This window comes from Ursus americanus, chromosome 22, assembly GCF_024610735.1.
Source record: "Ursus americanus isolate L20-20 chromosome 22, mUrsAme1.1.p, whole genome shotgun sequence".
Classification (NCBI taxonomy): Eukaryota; Metazoa; Chordata; class Mammalia; order Carnivora; family Ursidae; genus Ursus; species Ursus americanus.
In genome coordinates this window covers 24,947,376-24,967,487 of record NC_142148.1, presented here as the reverse complement: position 1 = coordinate 24,967,487, position 20,112 = coordinate 24,947,376, and the positions used below count along the sequence as shown (strand labels likewise).

General features: G+C 50.4%; 1 protein-coding gene across 1 annotated transcript; it reads right to left on the bottom strand.

Moving 5' to 3' along the window:
• Positions 1-20: 20 nt before the first annotated feature.
• On the bottom strand, positions 21-16,524 carry SUN5 (Sad1 and UNC84 domain containing 5). Its single transcript, XM_087853914.1, has 13 exons — positions 16,460-16,524; positions 15,131-15,189; positions 14,760-14,918; positions 14,460-14,526; positions 13,491-13,552; positions 9,539-9,588; positions 8,174-8,208; positions 7,466-7,574; positions 3,304-3,382; positions 2,416-2,531; positions 1,784-1,951; positions 1,203-1,289; positions 21-146 (listed from the first exon to the last, which is right to left on the bottom strand). Exons 1-13 carry the CDS (start codon positions 16,522-16,524, stop codon positions 21-23), a joined length of 1,182 nt encoding a protein of 393 aa, XP_087710040.1.
• Positions 16,525-20,112: the final 3,588 nt, after the last annotated feature.

Here is a 20,112-nt window from a genome sequence, read left to right as displayed (position 1 = left end):
GGCTCTAGTTCGGCTGCTCTCTAGGGCACTCTGGGTGGGGTCACAGAGCCGTGCACGCGCACTCGGTACAGGCAGGTGAAGCGTGGGTTCCCCCAGTTGCTTGATATCTTCACCTTGACAGCCCCAAAAGCTCGGACAGGCTGGTTCTGGAAAAGACTCACAGACATGGAGCCATTGGCTTCCACTCTGCCTGTCCAGAGGGGTGTTTGGGAGTGGAAAGGAACCCTTCCATTTCACAGGTGGGAAAACTGAGGCTCACAGAGGGGAATGGACTGTCCTGAAGCCACACAGGAAATTGATACTCAGGGGCTGGGATGGAAGGCGCTGAGGTCAGAAGGACAGATATACTGTGACTGAGAAAGTGTCCCAGCCTTGGGGCCCTGGCATATATGGCTGTGGGACCCCAGGGCAAATCACTGCCCCCTTGGGGCCTCAGTTTCCCCGCATTAACAGCTGCTTCCCAGGTTTGCTGTGGGCATGAAACCAGATCCTGGAGCTAGCTGGCCTGCCACCTGGTAAACACTCGGTGAGCACTGCCTCCTTCTCTTTCGCTGCCCCCCACCCGAGGGGATGGAGCCCAGTGCAAAAGCTGGGGCCTTGGCCCTTGAGATCTCATTGGATGCTTTGAACCTTCCAGGGAATTACAAAGGGGAACCTGAGGCCCAGAGAGGAAGGGAATGGCCCAAGATCATGCAGATTTGTGGGGTCAGAGTTTGGGTCAGTGTCAGCCTGATTCCCAAGCTTAGACATTCCCCTGAGTCTCAGGGCCATTCTACCGGCCACCCCTCATGTCCTGCTTCTGTCCCCAACTTCTGCCCCTCCAGGCCTCCATTAGCGCAGGAGCAGCTCCCAGTATGGAGATGCTGAGTTGGAAGCCAGCAGCAGCCCTGGCCCAGAGGGCCCCTCCTGTCCCACATCTGCTGTCCCTGGGAGGAACTGCAGTGGGCGGGCTCCAGGGCAGGGGTGGGGTGGGGTGGGTGGGTGATGTAATCCTAGAAGCTGGATGGATCTCCTCGGGGTCCCACTTTCAGCCCTGGGCAGTGGCTCCACATGCTGAGCCTCAGTTTCCTCCCTTGTCAAGTGGGCTAGTGACAGTTGTGCACACCCGAGGCTCCTGGGGATAAAATGGGGTTCCCTGGGGAAAGCCCTGCACATGGTGTACGTTCAGTCTGTGCTCGACATGGGCAGCTTGTCTCAGGTACCTGGAGCTGGAACATCTGAATGATGTTTTCCGGCTGAAACTGAAACGCCCCCAGGAACACCTCTTCCCTGGGAGAGCCTTCCATGCCCTGTAGAATCAGAACCAAGGAGAAAGTATCAGGTACGGACGGGGCCTTCAGAGGGTGCTGCCTTCTCCAGCTGAGACTTGCATACCTCCTGGGATGGGGAACTCCCTACCTCTTTGGGCATTATTCCATTGCAGCACAGAATAATGGATAAGAGCGAGCACTGGACTGGGAATCAAAAGTCTGAGGGTCCTCTTCTAACTGTATCACTGACTTGTAGGATTTGGGTGTTTCCCTGACCCTTTTCTGGGCCTCAGTTTCCTTGTCAATGGCCTCTGAAGACCAAACTAGCTCTGAAAAGCTTGGCTTGAAATAAGGTAGCTGCTTCCCTCCCATCCTCAAGGGCTGTGATCACCTCCGAACCTGGTCACCCTCAGCCTTAACAAAGCCTCATCCAGACCCTCTAGCCTGTTGGGTTGCACATACGGAGTGCCTGGAGTCCCACCATAGGAGGCTGCCCCTTAGCTAAGCCTTGCTCCCTGCTGGGGTGTGCTCACATAAATGACGAAGTCCTTGGGAGCAGTGTCCAGGCTGCCTGACAGGGAGATGGTCTTGGGGATGTGCTGCAGTGTCAGGTTGGACAGGTAGACCTTCTGGGCCAGTCGGATGGTCACCTGGCCTCGGTCACCCGAGAAGGCCCAGCAGTTGCCAGGCGTCATGTTGGGCTGGAAGGGGCAGGTGCAATGGGGACCACGCTGGGTTGGGGGGGGTGAAGGTGAATTCCTCATCCCACCATGGCTCCCCAGACCTCCTTTGCTTCCTGGATGAGCCAGATCCTTCCATCTGCAAAGCTTAGCTCAAGCATCACCAACTCCAAGAAGCTCCCCTGACTGCTGGCAGTAAGGATGAAGGTCCTCCTCAGCCTAGCACAGGGAGGCCAGGGGCCTGCTTGGGGCCATGAGGGTTCTTTGACCCTCAAGTCTTGAGGGACGGGTGGGGGCCCCTTCCAGTGCCAAAGCAGGCTGTCCCTTCCCTGCCCCAGCCGCGTCTCTGTCTCCTGTTCTTACCTCTCCCCCCACCCCAGAGCCCCACCCCCTTTGTGTGCACCCCCAGTGTCCCCATCCAGGTCCTGCTCCCAGAACCCTGACCACACCCCTGCCACTCTCTCCTCATCCCCCAGCCCCCCTGCCTCGAGGATCACGTCCGGGGGCTGCGCATAGTTCCACAGCCGGATCCAGTTCCAGTAGGAGCGAGCCTTGTCGTGGTTGTACGTGGCTGATGTTTGCTCAAAGTCGATGGAGGCCCCTGTATGGGAGGGAGGGTGTCTGGTTGGGCACTGACGATGCACCAGGCCAGCGCTTTGGGTGAGTCACTGGCCCTCTCTGGACTTCAGGGCCTCTGGGAAATGGAAGTAAGAAGGGGGGAACAATAGCCATGTTAACATCACAGCAAGCCTGTGAGGTGGAAATGAATCAACGCACGGAAGGCCTTCCTGCAGCTTAAGCCAATGCCCTCTGACCCCACATGCCCTTGGGCCCGGGTCAGCTGGGGCCGCCTGGCCTCCTTCCGTGTGCCTCTGGCGCGCTCCTGCTGTGTCCCCACAGAGGTATCTTCACAGGGGTTCCCCTGGGTCTGGAATACTCTTCCCTCCTGGCTAGGTGTCATCTCGAATGTCTTCCCGCACACCCCTCTGCCCCCGGCCTCTCTCCCAGGCACCTCTGGTTTTCCACAGCTCTGATTCCCACCTGCAACTGGGCCCCTGTTGGTTTTTATGTGGTCAGTCTCCCCGACGTGTGGCAGGTGCGGCTCTGCTGGCCTCTGGGTCTGGAGGATGGTGAGTGGGGGGCAGGGTCGTGGGGGGCCTCCTCTCCCTGCTTCAGCCCCCCTTTCGAGGCAACAGAAAAGTGTAGCAAGAAAACCATCGGGGTGGGAGGGGCAGCGGTTAGCTCTGACCGTGAACTTCCCGGGAGCAGGGAGTGCTCCAGACCAGAGCTGAAGTCCGTCTTCTGAAGGGTTTCTGGGGAAACTTGATGCGGGCAGATTGTTGGGGTACGGGGGGCGAGGGGGAGCCACGTACCTATAGACTTTAGGGCAAAGTCTGGCTTTTCAATAAAATCTCCTTGTATCATCTTCATTATTTTCTGGGCCATTTTTTGCTGAGGAGGCAGAAAACACAAGCTGTGGGCTATGTGTTCTGACAGAGCATGTCCATGCGTGTGTTCACACCAGGTGACAGGCGGCCGCAGGAGCTCTCTTGTCCTTAACTGTTTACCCCTGCATGTGGAGACCATGACTGGTCCTGGCACAAGACCACGCAGTCACCACACCGTGAGGAGGCCCAGGTGACACAGAGCCATCCCTACCCCCCTCCCTGCTGGGTTTCCTCAGTGCTTCCACGTGCACTGTGACAGGGCGTCCCACGTGGGACAGGACTCTTAGTGAAGCAAAGGGGTAGGGGGTCTGGAGTCAGACAGACTTTTACTGCTGCGGGGGGGCTTTGGGCTAGTTACCGCCCATCTGAATCTTGGCTTTCTTGTCTGTAACATGGGAACAATAACCGTGTCCCCTTCCTGCTGCTGTGAGGATTACAGCCAGGACTTGTAAGGTGGCTACTGTATGCCAGGACATTCTCAGTGTCACATACATTCACTCTTATCCCCTCACAACAACCCTAGGAGGTATGTGCTATGGTCACCCCTGTTTTAAAGCTAAGAATACTAAGGCACAAAAGGTAGCGTGTGCAAGGTCACACAGCTGGTAGGAGTCAGAGCCAGGCAGTTTGGTCCTGGTGTTTGGGCTCTTAGCTCCTACACTCTCCTGCCAGATAAAGATTGCAAAGCATTTAGCATAGTTGGTACTTAGTAAATCCTGGCTGTTATTTTTATTAGACTCTTCAAAACTATGACAGATTGTATTTCCCCCAAATGGCCACAACGCAGTCTCCTGTAACACACTCTTCTTTCAACATGACTTTGATACTCTGTCCGTTGAAAGGCAGGGCTCAAGTTCCCTCCCATCAGACTGGGTGGGCCTGTGGCTACGGCAGATGCTGTGTGACTTCTGGGCTAAGCCTAAAAGGGGGTACAGCTCTACTTGGTTCTCTGAGGATGCTCACTCTTGGAAGCCAGAGGCCATGCTGCAAGGAAGCCCACCCAACACTGAGAGCCCATGTATGGGTGCTTCAGTCAACAACCCTGAGTTCCCAGCTGATAACCAATATCAACTTCTAGACAGGCGAGTGAAAATGCTTCCAGATGGGTCCAGATACAGTTGCCAAGTCACCCCAGGCTTTAAGTCTTCCCAGGTGAGGCCTCAGACATTGTGGAGCAGTGACAAACCATCCCCACTGCATCCTGTTTGAATCCCTGACCCACGGAATCTGTGAGCATAATAACATGACTATTTGGCTCCACCAGGTTTTGGAGTGGTTCGCTGTGTGGCACTAGTAACTAGACTAGCCGCGGAGTTACAGGGCAGTGATTATGATTCGTTTTGTAGATGTGAAAACTCAGAAAGTTTACTGAACCGCCTAAGTTCCAAAAGGTAAGAAAAGATATTGCATCCATAAAACAAGAATAGAAATCTATGAAAAGGAACACCCCAGAGAGCAAAAAAGAAAATTCTTAGGAATTCAGAATATATTAACAGAATTAAAAAACCCAATAGAAGTTTTGGTAGATAAAGCTGAGATTATGCTCTCAATTTCAGAACAAAGAAAGAGAAGAAAACAGGGAGAAATGGAAAAAAAATAGAGGATAAGTTCAGGAATTTAACATTCAAATAATAGGAACTTCAAAAATGAGAATAAAGCAAATATGGCTGGGGGGAAACACCCATTTAATCACATGGGTAAAGAACACTTTTTAGGACTAACGTACGTGAGTTTCCACATTGTAACAGCACCAAGGGTAGCCAGCCCGGTAGGCAAATTATCATGACATTTAAGATGTAAAGTGAGATGCAGGGCTTCCAGGTGAGATGTAATAAGTTATAGAGGATCAGTGCTCCCAACTGGAAACAACAAGGAAAAGCCAGATAGTTTACCAAATCATATTTAATTTTTTAAATTTTTAAAAAGATTTTATGTATTTATTTGACAGAGAGACAATGAGAGAGAGAACACAAGCAGGGAGGAGTGGAAAAGGGAGAAGCAGGCTTCCTGCTGAGCAGGGAGCCCGACGCGGGGCTTGATCCCAGGACCCTGGGGTCATGACCTGAGCCGAAGGCAGATGCAACTAAATCATATTTTAAAGCCACCACTGAGCTATGGGAGCGATGTGGACCAGAGGGATTAAAATTCTAGAGAGGAGAGAACCGTTCTGAAATTCACTGACAGTATTTTAATCCTGGGGGGCATTTGATAATTCTGGGCATAAGCTGAAGACGTGGGCTTAGGCTGAACAAGGGCTGCTACTGGTGAAAGAGAAAGAAGCAAAGATTTTAATAGTCACACAGGACTAACGGGACAAAACTGGAGACTTGATGAGCCTCAAACCTGAACGGTTTTCCCCATAAGATGTTAACTGAAACCCAAAACTATGGAAGAGGCTAAAGAGCTACCTTGAAAACTTCTGAAAGACAGAGTAAAACTTCCCAGTCTCACAACGCTTGGGAAACCAAATCCCTTTCAGTGAGGGGACCTCAAAACAAAATAAGCAAGAGATTAAAGCCCTACAAACATCTTCTGACTATATATCAGAACCCTGTGGAGGGCTTGTTGAAACACAGACAGTTGGTTCCCATCCTCAGTAGGTCTGAGGAGGGCCCATTAACTTGAATTTCTAATATTTTCCCAGGTAATGCTGATGCTGCTGGTGTGGGGGCCACACTCTGAGAACCATGGCCCTAGAAGGAGTGGTGAATCAATACTGAGAAGCTGCAGCTGCAGTTGAGGGCCCTAAACCAATTATGGGCTCAATTAGAGGCTGAGAATTCAAGCTTACCCCTGGCAGAGAAGGTAACCCCTGGGATCAGAGATTTTGCATTGATGCAGGACTGGAAGACAAAATTGGAGATCTGAGAAGCCTTAGACATACAGTCAGTCTTTCCCATCAAGACATCTACCAAAAGTATGAAGCTGCATGGGCAGGACATTGAAATCTTACACAAATTGGAACCTAGGTCTGAACCAGCTCACTAAAGGTTTACATAGGAGTGATCAGTATACTCATCTTCCTTACAAAGAAAAGGGATAACTCTCTCTATTGAAGTTATAATTATCTGGAGCATACAGTTCTTTTGTATACAATGTCCAGGAAAAACACTAAAAAATTTCTGGACATGAAGAGACAAGACCATTTGATTGATACTCCAAAGAAAAACAGACAATAGAGAAACACCATAGATGATCCAAATATTGGATTCAGCAGACAAGGATTTAAAAATAACTATGACAATATGTTAAATAGAAGAAAAAAATGGACAACATAGAGGAGATGTTGGAGAATTTCACCACAGAATTAAAATTTATGAAAAAGAATCAAATGTACATTCTAGAACTAGACAATGCAACGTATGAAATTAAGAACTTACTGGAAAAAATTTAATAGTAGATTGGACAGAACAGAATACAAGATCATTAGTGAACCTGAAGAAATTTAAATAGAACACATCCAAAACTTAAGCACATAGAGAAAAAGAATGAAAATCAAAAACACCAGGTAATAGCATAGGAATTATGTGGAACACAATCTAACAGTCTAGCATAGATGTAACTGGAGTCCCAGGAGGGGAGGAAACAATATTTTAAGAAATAATAGCTAAGAAATTTAAAAAACTATTGAAAAACATCAACCCATAGATCCAATAAGCTTAGCCACCCCACCCAAGCAGGTTAAATATAGAACATTGGAAATAAAAAGAACATCCTACAAACTCCCAGAGATAGAAAAAACAAACAAACAAACAAACAAACCATACTCAAAGGACCAATAATAGCACGACTACACTTCTCAACAGCAACAGTGTAACTAGAACACAATAGTGGAATTCTTTCAAAATTTTCAGGGGAAACTTTCCTATCTAGAATTCTATACCCAGCCAAACTAGCAATCAAATGCAAGGGTGAAATAAAGATATTTTCAAATGTGCAAGTTCTAAACAAATTAATAAGTCTCCTATTTCACTCTCTTCCAGGAAGTTGTTGGGGGATGTGCTCCCCCAAAACTTGAGAAATAGGAAACAAGGAATTAAACAAAGAGAGAAGTCAGATGTTTGGGAGCAGAAGGCCAGTATCTCACCTCGTCTGACATGGCTTCCATCAACTGAAGCTTGGCAATGAGCTGGGTCATGTTACCTCGGAGGTCCTGGATTTCCCCAGTGTGATGCCGCACCTTCTCCTGGTACATTCTTACGAGGAAGGAATTAAAACATGGACCGAATGATTTGCGAGGCTGCTATTGTCACCCTTAACTTATACTTTTGTCAGTCAGCCCACAAAGAATTAGCCTCACATTTTCTCACTCTCCTGGGCCCATCCCTGGCCCTATCCAGCAGGTTCTTATCTCTAAAATATTACTCTTGCTCTTCCTTCTACATCAGATATTTTTAAATTCAACTTATTCCTTCCAAATATTCCTGAGTATTTTGTTTGCAATTAAGGATGTTACCACCAGGTGGTATCTTGTTGGTTAAAATTTCTACTCAGCTACCATTTGCTGAGTGCTAACCTTAGGCCAGGAATTATTCAGGACAGTTTACATCTTCTTCAACATTCATAATTACCCAGAGCAAGGTGGGTGTGATGCCTCATCTCATAAATGAGAAGTCAAAGGCTCAGAGAAGTGAAGTAACTTGCAAAAACTGAGCCATGAACGAAGTATGGGAACTGGGATTAAACTTAGGTTGATCTGACTGCAGAGCCCACATTCTTAGCCAATACATCACAGGCCCTAGATACAGTTCTGGTTTTTAAATGATAATAAGACTATTTAGCAGATTCTTCTTACCTCAAGCTCTGCAGTGGACTATTTATGCTGTCATCCTGGTAGGGTGTTGAGGAAAGCAAGAATCTTTTTCAGATGGCCTAATCTGGGCCCAGTAGAACTTTACCCATCCATTCTCCCACAACCATAAATCCATCCATTCATTCACCCTCCCATTTACTCTTCCATCCATTCACCCACCATCTACCCAAAATCCAATATACCCTCCATTTTAAATCCATTCGTCCACATCCATCCACCCTTCCACCCATCCACCATCCCAACCAACCACCCTTCCCCACTCATCTACTCTTCCATTTATCCAAACTTCCTTATCCACCCACCCTCCTATCCATCTAACTTACCTTATATATTGACCCTTTCACCAATCCATTCACTTTCCCATCTATCCAACCTCTCATCAACCATCCGTCCATCCATCCATCCACCCATCCATCCATCCATCCATCCGTTTACCCACCCGTATATCCCATCTGCCCTCCCATCTGTCCATTTTCTCATCCATCCAATCTTCCATTCATCCATCCATCTATCCCCCCAGCCATTTCCCCACATCCCTGAATCCATTACTTCCATTGTCCCATCCATTCTCCCTCCATTCCACACTTCCATCTGATCATCCAGTCAGCCAACACTGATTGTGGCAACCCTGTGCCCAGCCCCGAGGTGGACATCGCTGGAGTGAATCAGACCTGGCTCTGCTTTTAAGAGCTCCCAATACAATTGGGAAAATAGTCATGATTACAGAAGACTGCACTCATGATTACAGAAAATTGTGGGAGGAAAAGGCAATGTCATCACTTCGCCCTGTAATTTCTGAGGGAAGTGACACTTTAGCTGGATCTTGAAGTATATGAAGGAGTCTAAAAGGGGAGAAGAGGAGAGGGAGGGACAAGCTCCTCAGATCCCCTTTCTCTTTAGGCCTTCTGAGACTCTTTACTGTCCTCTGACAGGGATCTTTGGCCACTGATTACCTCCTCCTTCCTCCCCAGGAACCACAAAGTAAATGTCTCATTTTATTTGAGCCGAAGAACAAACTGCCTCGTGTGGAGAGAGAACTCTGTTCCATCCTCACTCTCCACTTGAGGAGGGAGACTCGGCAAAAGAAAGGTCACCTCTGGAGTAAGTGACAAGAGAGTCCTTCTGTAAGAAGAAGGACTATTGCATCTGGTCTTTTAAAGTCACATTGTGGTGGGAGAGGTGGGTTCCGGGTGGGTGGCATGGCAGAGGCAGAGATCTGGGGCTGGGATGAGGCAGGAGCTGATCAGTGTCCAGATGTGGTGAGAGTGAGAGAAGCTGATGGAGGCAACCTGGCCTAGTTGGGGTGAGGTTAGTCAGTGAGGGGGCCTGAAGAGAGCACACACTCACCTGCCAGACTTCCATTTTGGATGGTAAGTGCATAGAAAACATCCAGAATCCTGTGGGGCCAGGAGAATGGGAGTAAGCCATTTAAGATGCAAGGTTAAAAGCTTAGGTTCTGGTGTTAAGGTATCTGGATTCAAATCCCAGCTTTGGTACCAACATTGCACAACTGTGGAAGAATGTACTTAGTCTGTCCACACCTGAATGTTCTCCTCTGTAAAATGGGAATAACAGTAATATCCACTTCATGATCAAACGATATCATATGCACAGTGTCTCACACAAACCAAATAATCCATGTCCCGTCGCCCTGCCCTGTCCCAATTCTACTGAGGATAACTGATGAAGAGAGAAGAAAAGGAGATGGTCTTCCCTGAATTTTATGATCTCTGTGCTGCCTGAAATCCCACCACTCAAGCCATTATTAAAAGTCTTTAAAACCTATTCGTTGTTCATGATAAAACAATCAACAAACCAAGAATAGAATGGAACTCATTCAATCTGATAAAGCCCATTTACGAAAAACCCAGGGCTAATAACATATCTAACAGTAAAAGACTGGATGCTTTCTTCCTAAGATAAGGAACAAGACAAGTATATCTAGACTTGCTATTTCTTTTCCTTCTTTCTTTCTTTCTTTCTTTCTTTCTTTCTTTCTTTCTTTCTTTCTTTCTTTTTTTTTTTAAAAGATTTTATTTATTTATTTGAGAGAGTTAGAGAGAGCACAAGTGAGGGAGAGGGAGAAGCAGGCTCCCTGCTTGGGGAGAGAGCCCAATGTGGGGCTCGATCCCAGGACCCCCGGAATCATGACTTGAGCCAAAGGCAGACGCTTAACCGACTGAGCCACCCAGGCGCCCCTACTCTTGCTATTTCTTTTCTTTTTTTTTTTTTTAAGATTTTATTTATTTATTTGACAGAGAGAGAGACAGCCAGCGAGAGAGGGAACACAAGCAGGGGGAGTGGGAGAGGAAGAAGCAGGCTCCCAACAGAAGAGCCTGACATGGGGCTTGATCCCAGAACGCCGGGATCATGCCCTGAGCCGAAGGCAGACGCTTAACGACTGAGCCACCCAGGTGCTCCTACTCTTGCTATTTCTATTTAACATTGTCCTGAAGGTTTTAGCCAGGTCGATTAGTCAAGAAAAAGAAATAAAAGGCAGATGACATAATCTTGCATACAGAATCCTAAAGTATCTGAGACGGGGTGTCTTGCCTAGTGTCAGAAGTGATAAATGAGTTCAGCAAGGTTGCAAGATACAAGACCAGTAAATGAAAATCAATTATATTTCTAAACACAAGCAATAAACAATCTGAAAATGAAATTAAGAAAACAATTTCATTTACAATAGGATCTCGAAGAATAAAATAGTTGGAATAAATTTAGCAGAAGTGCAAATCTTGCACTCTGAAAAAAAAACATCACTGGAGGAAATTAAAGAAGACATAGAGATAGATCAATAATGGAAAGAAAACCCATAGGGATTGAAAACCTTAATATTGTTAAGGTGACACTACTCCCCAAATTCATCTATGAATCAACGCATTCTCTCTCAAAATCCCAGTAGCCTTTTTTTAAGAAATGGAAAAATTGATCCTAAAATTCATATGGAAGTGTAAAGGACTATAACTACCAAAATAATTTAAAACGAACAAAGTTGGAGGACTCAAACTGGATTTCAAAACTCACTACAGAGTTATAGCAATCAATCCAGGGTAGTTACTGGCACACAGATAGACGTATACATCAAGGGAGTACAATTAACAGTCCAAAAATAAACCCTCCCATTTATAATCAATTGATTTTCAATAAGGGCACCAGACAATTCAAGAAGGGAAAGAATAGTCTTTTTACTAAATGTAACAACTGGATGTCCAAATTCAGAAGAATGGAGTTGGACCTTTACCTCACACCATATGCAAAAATTAACTAAAAAATGGATCATAGACCTAAATGTAAGGGCTACAACTATACAAATCTTGGAAGAAAAAGTGGGAGTAAGTCTTACTGGCTTTAGGTGAGGCAATAGTTTTTTGCATCTGACATTACAGCACATACATGACAAAAGAAAATATAGATAAACTGGACTTCATCAAATTTTTAAAAATTTGGGGCGCCTGGGTGACTCATTTGGTTAAGTGTCTGTCTTCGGTTCAAGTCATGATCTCAGGGTGCTGGGATCAAGTCCCTCATCAGGTTCCCTGCTCAGTGGGGAGTCTGCTTCTCCCTTTTCCTCTGCCTCTTCCTCAGCTTGTGCGCTCTTTTTCTCTCTCTCTCCCTCTCTCTCTCAAATAAATAAATAAAATCTTTTTTAAAAATTTAAAAATTTGTGTCACAAAGGACACCATCAAGGAAGTGAAAAGACAACACACAGAATGGGAGAAAATACTTGCAAATTGTGTATCTGATAAGGGACTTGTATCCAGACTATATAAGAAATCTTTACAACTCAATAACAAGAAGACAACCGAATTTAAAAATGGGCCAAGATCCAAATAGACATTTCTCCAAAGAAGATCTACAAATGACGAATAAGCCACGCAAAGACGCTCAACATCATTAGCCATTAGGAAAATGAAATAAAAACCACAATGAGTTACCATTCCACCCCCTCCCCAAATGGCTAAAATAAAAGACAGATAATAACCAGTGTTGGAGACATTGGACCCTCCTACGTGCTGGTGGGAACGTAAAATGGCACAGCTACTCCGGAAAAAAGGTTGGCAATTGCTCAGAGAGTTAAGTATCGAGTTGCAGCATGACTCAGCAATTCCACTTCTAAATATATACCCAAGAGGATTTATTTATTTGTTTATTTAAAGACTTTATGTATTTATTTGAGAGAGAGCCAAGCAGGGGAAGCGGCAGAGAGAGGGAGAGGGAGAAGCAGACTCCCCGCTGAGAGGAGAGCCCCACGCGGGACTCGATCCCAGGACCCCGGGGTCATGACCTGAGCTGAAGGCGGACGCTTAACTGATGGAGCCACCCTCGTGCCTCTACCCAAGAGAATTTAAAACGCATGTCCACACGGACATCTTACAGGAAGATTCCCCGGAACATTATTAGCGGTGGTCAAAAAGCAGAAACAACTATAATATCTACCAAACGATAAACGGACAGACAAAATGAGGCATGGCCGTACAGTGGGATACTGTCAGCCATAACAAAGGGTCGAATGCTGCTCTGTGCTACACCATGGATGAACTTTGAGAACACAATGAGGGAAAGAAACCACCAAGACCCATAGTATGGTATGATTCTATTTATATGAAATGTCCAGAATAGTTAAATCCATAAAGACAGAAAGTAGATTAGTGGTTTATCACCTAGATCTGGGGGGAGGGGGAATGGGGAAACGACGTTAGGGACTGGGGAATTTCTTTGTGGCGGTAGTGAAAATACTGGAATTTGATAGTGGTGATGGGTGCAGGACTGTGAATATACTAAAAACCACTGAATTACACACGTGAAAATGGTGATCTTTATGGTAAGCGAATTATATTTCAATAAAGCCATTACTTTAAAGAATCTTATTTGTTGGGTTAAGTTTCCTAGGAATTTCTAATTTCCTAGGAAATTCTCTCCCCCCGCCCCCAACGCCACAACCCTGGGCCAGTATGCTTGAGCGGAGGGAGCAGATCCCTTTGTTTGGGAAAGTAAAGCTGTGATGTGGGAGGTGGTAGCGATGGTTGATGGTCGGAAGGAAGCCACAGAAAACTCGGAAGTGAGTAATGATGATCAGACCATGGTTGGGGGAGAACTTTACAGTTTTCAAGGCTTTTCTTAGCTTTCAAAAAATTTCTTTGGTCATCAGTTAATTCACTCCTCACAGCAACACTCATTAGACAGATGGGGAAACTGAGGCTCCTAGAGGGTCACTGTCTTGCCTAGGGTCACATAGTCAGTGTCAGAGCCTTCACTCTTTCCCTCCCCAGGTTGGGGCAGGGCTCTGGAGACGTACCAAAAGCACAGAGGACCAGAACACCTGTCTTTTCCATGAGCTTCTGGAAGAACAGTTTGCATCTGGAAGACAGAGCAGCAGCGGTCAAGGTGAAGAGGGACTTTGCACAGGCTAGTGAGTCCTGGCCTGGCCCTTGCCCTTTTCCCACCGAGAAGGGCAGGACCCTCCCTGGGCAGTGAGACACCCCCTCCGAGATGCTGACCGAGTCCTGGGGTTGCACAGCATCACAGGGGGAAGAAAGCTCTTACCCCAGTATCTGGGGCCATCAGAGATCCACTAGCAGTGGTCACCCACATCCTCTTCACACCCTTTCTCCATCTACTAACTGTCTGTTCCCTCCCTTCTGTCCTGGGAAGCACATCCTTCAGGGTCCAGTGCTAACGACTATCCCCTCCTCCTAAGACCTCCAGAGCAACACTGCCCCGCTCCCCTTACCACTGGTTTTGTTGCCTGCCTGCCTTCCCTTGACTGGGAGCTCAGGAGTGGTGACGGTCAAAGCTGGGCCCAGAGTAGGCATTACGGTGTTTAGAATGCAAACTCTTAAGGGAATGAATGAGGCGGAAAGTTCTGCAGGAATTTGGAGAAGTTTGCATGGACAAGAGAGGTGAAAGGAAAGGATGGAACAGGCATTCCAGGCAGGAAAACAGCATGTGCCAAGGTACTGGGGCAGAAATAGGAATAGCAGGCCCAGGGGGTGAGAACACTAGCCTTGCTGGCCCAGTGAGTCCACAGCAGGACACATAATGAGGCAGCTCGGAAAGGAAGCGTGGGACAGGGTTCCAGAAAGGTGCAGGCGAAGGAGGGAGCCACAGTGGGTTCTGAGGCAAGGGGATATGACCAAAACCAGGTTTGGGATGGCTTCTTCGGTCTGGTGATCAAGAGGAGGTTCAAACCAGTGAGGGGGCTGCCATGGTAACGAGCTGCGTGTTCCCAGCCGCCATCAGCCTCGCCTCTCCTGCCTCCGCTTACCTGCAGGTATTGAACAGAATCTGGTGAAGCTGGGTCCTCAGGAAGCAGGCCAGGCAGGTGATCCAGGCTGCAAGGGAGGCAGGAGAGCAGTGAGCAGCCGCACCCTTCTTCTCATCCTACAAAGCCTGGCAGGGGGCGAGGCCCTATTGCTGGGAGACCCTCTCAATTTCCTAATCGAGCCCAGGGTGACCCTGCTCCCTCCTACTCCCTCTCTCCAGCCACCCAAGAGATCCTGGCTGGAATGGCATCCCGACACCTGCTGACTTCCCTCCCTCGCCTGCAGCCTAGCGTAGGCCTTACCCGCCCAGGTCAGCCTGGCCTGAGGCCTTGCCCTCTTCCCAGGCCCACACTGCCAGCCAGGGCGGGTCTTGAGGAAATACGTACACACACACGCCAGCAGGCACTGGGTCAGGCCCGGGGCCGGGGCGTGGATGCGGATAGGCAGCACGAAGGCGTCACCTGCAGGGAGCAGGGGGCTGCACGTCAGGGCCAGCCTCGGGGGCACGGTGCCTTGCAGACACCAGGGGAGCACCCTGGGCTTGGTGCGGCCCTCCCTGCTCCCCACCCCGGCCCTCGCTGGATGACCCCAGGGTGCCCATCTAGGCATGTCTGAGCCTCGGCCCCTTGCTGTTCACGAAGACCCCGGGGCTCCCCTTCCCCTCCCTGCTCACTGGCATTTGACAAAGTGTCCTCTGTTATCCTGCAGGTGTTCCGGCTTCTTGGGGCGACCCTGGGGATAACAAGATTTACGATCGCATTTTATAATTTTCAAGAAACACCGTGTCCCCATGTTCCAGATTGAGAGACCGAGGTGCAGAGAAGTTTGCCCAAGACCGCCAGCCAGTCCATCAGGGACACACCTGGGTCTGACGGACCCCAAACCCAAGTCTCCTTTGAGGAAAGGACTCCGTCTGCTGTGGTAGTCACCGGTGGTTATCACCCAAATGCCAACCCCTCCCCTTGCTGGCAGGAGGCTGATTTTGTCCCTTGTCCCCTCCAACCCCGTGCGATTTTCGATAATCGTGATTGCTCTAAGCCTGCTCTGGTACTCCCAGTGCCTTTGCTGTGGTTGGCTTGGTGGGGGGAGGTCCGCAGGGGGCAGGGGTGGGGGTGGGCTGGGCATAGGGGTCTGGCACTTTTGGAAAAGGCTTTCTCCTCGCTAAAGTGAGACCCACAGGAACCAAGGTCCACTCTCCTTGCACCTAGACAGCCATGCTTCTCTGGGCCCCTGGAACTGTGGTAGCCAGCTGTGACAGCGGGGAGGCCAACAGGAAGAGCAAAAAGATGGCAGGGACCTGAGTCTCAGGGGACAGTGAAGACCCACGGACTTGACGTGTTCTGGAGCCACGCACCGCTTAGGACCTCTTAGTGCGTGAGATAACAAATTTCCTGTATTTCTCAAGACAATGGTCTCTAAGCATTTATTATTATGCCCTCCCCTGATGCATTTATGTTTCTTTATTAAGAAATCATATATATAATACCACATATATTATTTACTCTTTCAAATGTGCAAATTTATTTATACATTCCTGAGTAATAGAAATGAAAAGGGGGTGAGCTACAAATATATACACTGAAGTTCTAATAAGTTATCCCCTTCACCCAGGGGGATTGGAATATAGACCCCATTTGGGGGCCCGTGGGTGGGCAGATGGACGGCAGAGGCACGCGATTCCACACTTACCGGCCGCGTCCCTCGCTGGACTGGGACCTCCATTGGGGCAGGGAGCTCATCTGCCCGGTGCAGCCCGTGTCCCCGGCACCTCGCCCAGCGCCCGCACACAGTAGGTGCTCAATAAGCACGGGCGGAGGGGATGACTGCCCCTCCACTCCCTCGGCGGGGAGAGTTTAGGGGAGCCCCCGTCAAACCTCCCTGAGCTCCGCCGCTGCGTCTGTGCGGGTGTCGGTCACGCCTGCTCACCTCCGGGGGGAGGCCAGAGGGCCAGCGTTTTGTAAACTGCCAAGAACCAGGCAGAGGGAGGGGCTGCCGTCCTCACCTCCTGGGCCTGGCGTCTTCAGGATGGTCGCACAGGTCCACGGGGCTCCTTGAGGACCGCGGCATTGATTCTCTTCTCTAGGAGATCTCGGGGGAGTGGTGCTGGGCTCTCTGGGAGTCGGCGAGGGGGAGCGGCTGCCACTGCCGCCACCTCCTAGCATTCCCTGGAAGGGGCCCCGCGGCTCTCCCCGGGTCAGGTGGCGCTGTGGGCACTGTGACCTCACAGAGCAGGGGGTGGGGCGGGGGGCCCTGCCAGTCTCCAGCTCGGCCCTGGAACTCCCCTTGGATGAACCCATTCTGACCCACTTTCCACTTTCAAGATGAGGAAATTGAGGCCATGCCAGTATCTCAGGAGGCCCCAATATCCAGGCCGTGCTTTCTCGCGCCCCCGGCCCCTTCCCTGCTCCAGGCTGCCCAGACTGGCCGCCTGCTCAGGCTGCACGTGAAGACGTCTTCAACGCGGGGCTGCTCACGTGGACATTTCGCACAACACAGAATAACCTATACGCTCTCGTTCTAGTAGTTCCACGTTTCCCGGTGCAAAATCAAAGCAGAACAGGGTGGAAACGTCTGGCTATGGTTTTTTTGTTTTGCTTTGTTTTGTTTTTGGTCAGCCCTGCCAATGGAGAGTTTATTTGGATTGTGAAGCTGAAATGAACTCCTTTTGCCCCTGGTGGCAGTTGCTCAAATGCTAGGCTAAGGTCCTGTGGCAAGCAGAAGAATCGCCCCTCAGGAAGGTCTGCACACTAAACCGCGAACGTGGGACCGTGTTAGGGTACAGAACAAAGGTGACTGGGAGCTTGCAGATGAGATTAATGCCGCTGACCAGCTGACCTGGAGACAGAAGAATATCCCAGCTTATCCAGGCGAGGCCAGTGTTATAAGGGTCCGGTAAATGGAAGAGGGAAGCAGAAGGGACGTGGGTGGCAGCATAAGGAACCCTCAGCCCAACTTGCTGCTTTGAAGGTGACGAGGCCTTAAGGCAGACCGTGAAACAGCCTCTGGAAGCTGGAAAAGGCAGGGAAACGAACCCTCCCCTAGAGTTTCTAGAAAGGGACAAAGCCCTGCCAATACCTTGATTTCAGCCAAGCAACATGGATGTTGGACTTCTGACTTCCTGAAAAATAAGATGATAGGCTTGTGTTTTGTAATAATCTGTTAGAGCAGCGATAGGAAACGAAGACAGCACCCCTTGGGAATACTCGGTGAAGGGGGAGCCCTGAAATGCTGCCACTAGACTTGGTACAAGGGTCTTTCAGTTGTCCATTCATCCATTCATTCCTTCATTCAACAAATACTAACTGCGCCCCTGCTATGTCCCGGGCACCGGCTCCGAGGGCGAACCGAACCGGCTCCCACCCCTGGGGAGGAGGGAGTGGCTGGCAGACCGCCTCGCACGTCGCAGGTGCTCATCCAACCATGCTGGCTGCTGCTGTGGGCCGAAGGGGCTGGTGAGAATCTCCCTCCTTTGTATCCACTGGCCGTCAGTCAATATGCCCAGCGCTGGGTATGTCGAGGAAGAGGAAGCGTTCATGCCAAGAGCAAACACTGAGAGTGGCTTTGGTCAATATTTGTGCCCCTTTCCACTGAGTCCGCTGTTTGCCCCGGCTGCAGTGAGGGCCAGGAGGCCAGGAGTGGGATGTGAGGGAGTCTCTGGCATACGAACAGGGCAGGGGGGCTCTGTGCTTTCAGGGGAGGGCTTGCTGGTGTCTGTGGTCCCTGGCAGTTCTGTGGGCACTAGTGGGGATCCAGTACACGGTGGGCTTGGGCTCTGGGGCTGGTACTGGTGTGGAGTCAGTGGGAGCCATGAAGGGCTCTGGAGTGGGAGAAGTCTCCGAGTCCTTTGTGCCTACACGCCAGCTGAGTCATGCAGAGGAACAGGTGGGCTTTCCCTACGGTTATGCTATCACTTCCCGCGCACAGTAAATGCACAAACGCATACACACCCCCGCCCCGCTCATGCCAGGAAACAGCCAACTACTCACACACACGCACCTAACGCCACACACACACAGACACACTCAGCGTACCGAGCCCACATACGCACACTATACACAAAACTCCCACACCTGCACTCATGTGGGTTCACGCACACGGGCAGGTCACACAAGCCAACACGCTGACACGGCCACTTCACGTACACACTCGCACGCACTTTCCTCTGATGCTAGTCGTTAGCACCTAATGCGTATGCCTGTGCGTGACCGCACACACCCCATCCGCACATACATACGAGGTGCATGTGCACGCACAGCTGCTCGGGCCGCAGGCAGCCGGGCGCGGGCTGGAGCCGGTGACGCGGAAAGGGACGATGGCTGCGTCGATTGTGAGCAATAGGCATCTGGAGGGAGGCTGCGGTGTGAAGCGGCAGGGACCGGGTCGGCCACACGCCCTCTCGTCCGTTGCCCTTTGAGTCAAGGTTCCGTGTGTGACCAGGAGCGGGGCTCCGTCAGTGACTGGGGCTGGGGCTCGGGTAGCCTCCAGCTCCTCCTAAAACCGTCACGTTTCTGGGGGAGCTTAGGGGCGCCAGGCCCGAGAGGTTAGTGAGTCATCCCCCTGACTTGGGGCATCCACGTCCTCCTGGGCCTGGCCAGGCCTGGCTGGGGTGATGAGGGGGTCCCCTGAAGAGCAGTCCTCTTTCCAGAGATGTCTTGGCCTAGGAGGCCCCGGAGCGGCCCATCCCCAGGGTCTTGTAGCCGTTGGCAGCAGCCTGGGTACGTGGCAGCCCCACCACACACATGGGATGAAACATTTTGGCAAAGGCCGTGTTTGCAAGGAAAACACTTGCAACCACAGGCAAACCCGCCCCTCCCTGGGTCCCTTCACAGCGGGCCCTGCACACCTGGGAGCCTCATAAAGCAGCTTCGACACCTGCCAGGGGCTCAGGAGGCCTTGGCTGGGGCTGAGAATCCACCTGTCCCAGGAAACCACCTGAGGTAGGAATGGGGATGGGGCTGGCACTCCTCCAGGGAGGACCCTCGACTTCCCCATCTGTTCAATGGGCATACTACTTGCCACCGCCTTCTCCGGAAGGGTCCATCCCTGGTCTTGGTTTGACTTCAGGCAAGTGCCACTTTGCTGGGACTCCATTAAGCCCATCTCAGCAGTGGCCCCTCAAGCCCGAGTCAGATGCAGATCCATCCGCTGGGCTGGGAGGGGTTGGGGGGCCATGCAGAGGTCTGCTTTGAGGACATTCCTCACCTGGTACAGGATGAGATGAGGCTAGGAGCCCCCCTGGGTCCTCCCCCGGCTGGGTTCGAACAATGGGGCCGCTAGGATGGGCGGTCACATGGGCTGGACTCCTGGCATCAGGAAACACAGCTCTGGGCCTTGGGGTGGTGGGCCCAGGCTCTATCCTCCGGGCAGGAAGCGGCTCTCAGTCTCCCTACCCAGGAACCTCGTCCTCCCGCTCTGGCATGGCTTGGGTCCTCCAGCCACCCCTAGTTTGCCGTGTGGCCTTAGGCAAGGCCGCGTCTTCTCTGGGTCTTGGGGCCTGCTTCCAGACCAAATCTCCCCGTGGTTCCTGAGGAAGCAGGCGGGGTCCTTCCCAATGCAGAGACGCAGCACTGATGTGTGGGGGGTCTCGGGTAGGGACGGCATCACCACGCAGGGCTTGCGACCTCCAGGCTGGGGTGGGGTTCAAGCAGCCGGAGG

Bases quoted from the DNA above. Each gene is read 5' to 3' on its own strand.
- SUN5 (XM_087853914.1), bottom strand. From the start codon at position 16,524: ATGCCGCGGTCCTCAAGGAGCCCCGTGGACCTGTGCGACCATCCTGAA. The intron at 15,190-16,459 runs GTGAGGACGGCA...TGTTATCCCCAG, and splicing joins GAAGACGCCAGGCCCAGGAG to GGTCGCCCCAAGAAGCCGGA. The intron at 1,952-2,415 runs GCAGGGGGGCTG...TGCCCCTTCCAG, and splicing joins CCCCGGACGTGATCCTCGAG to CCCAACATGACGCCTGGCAA.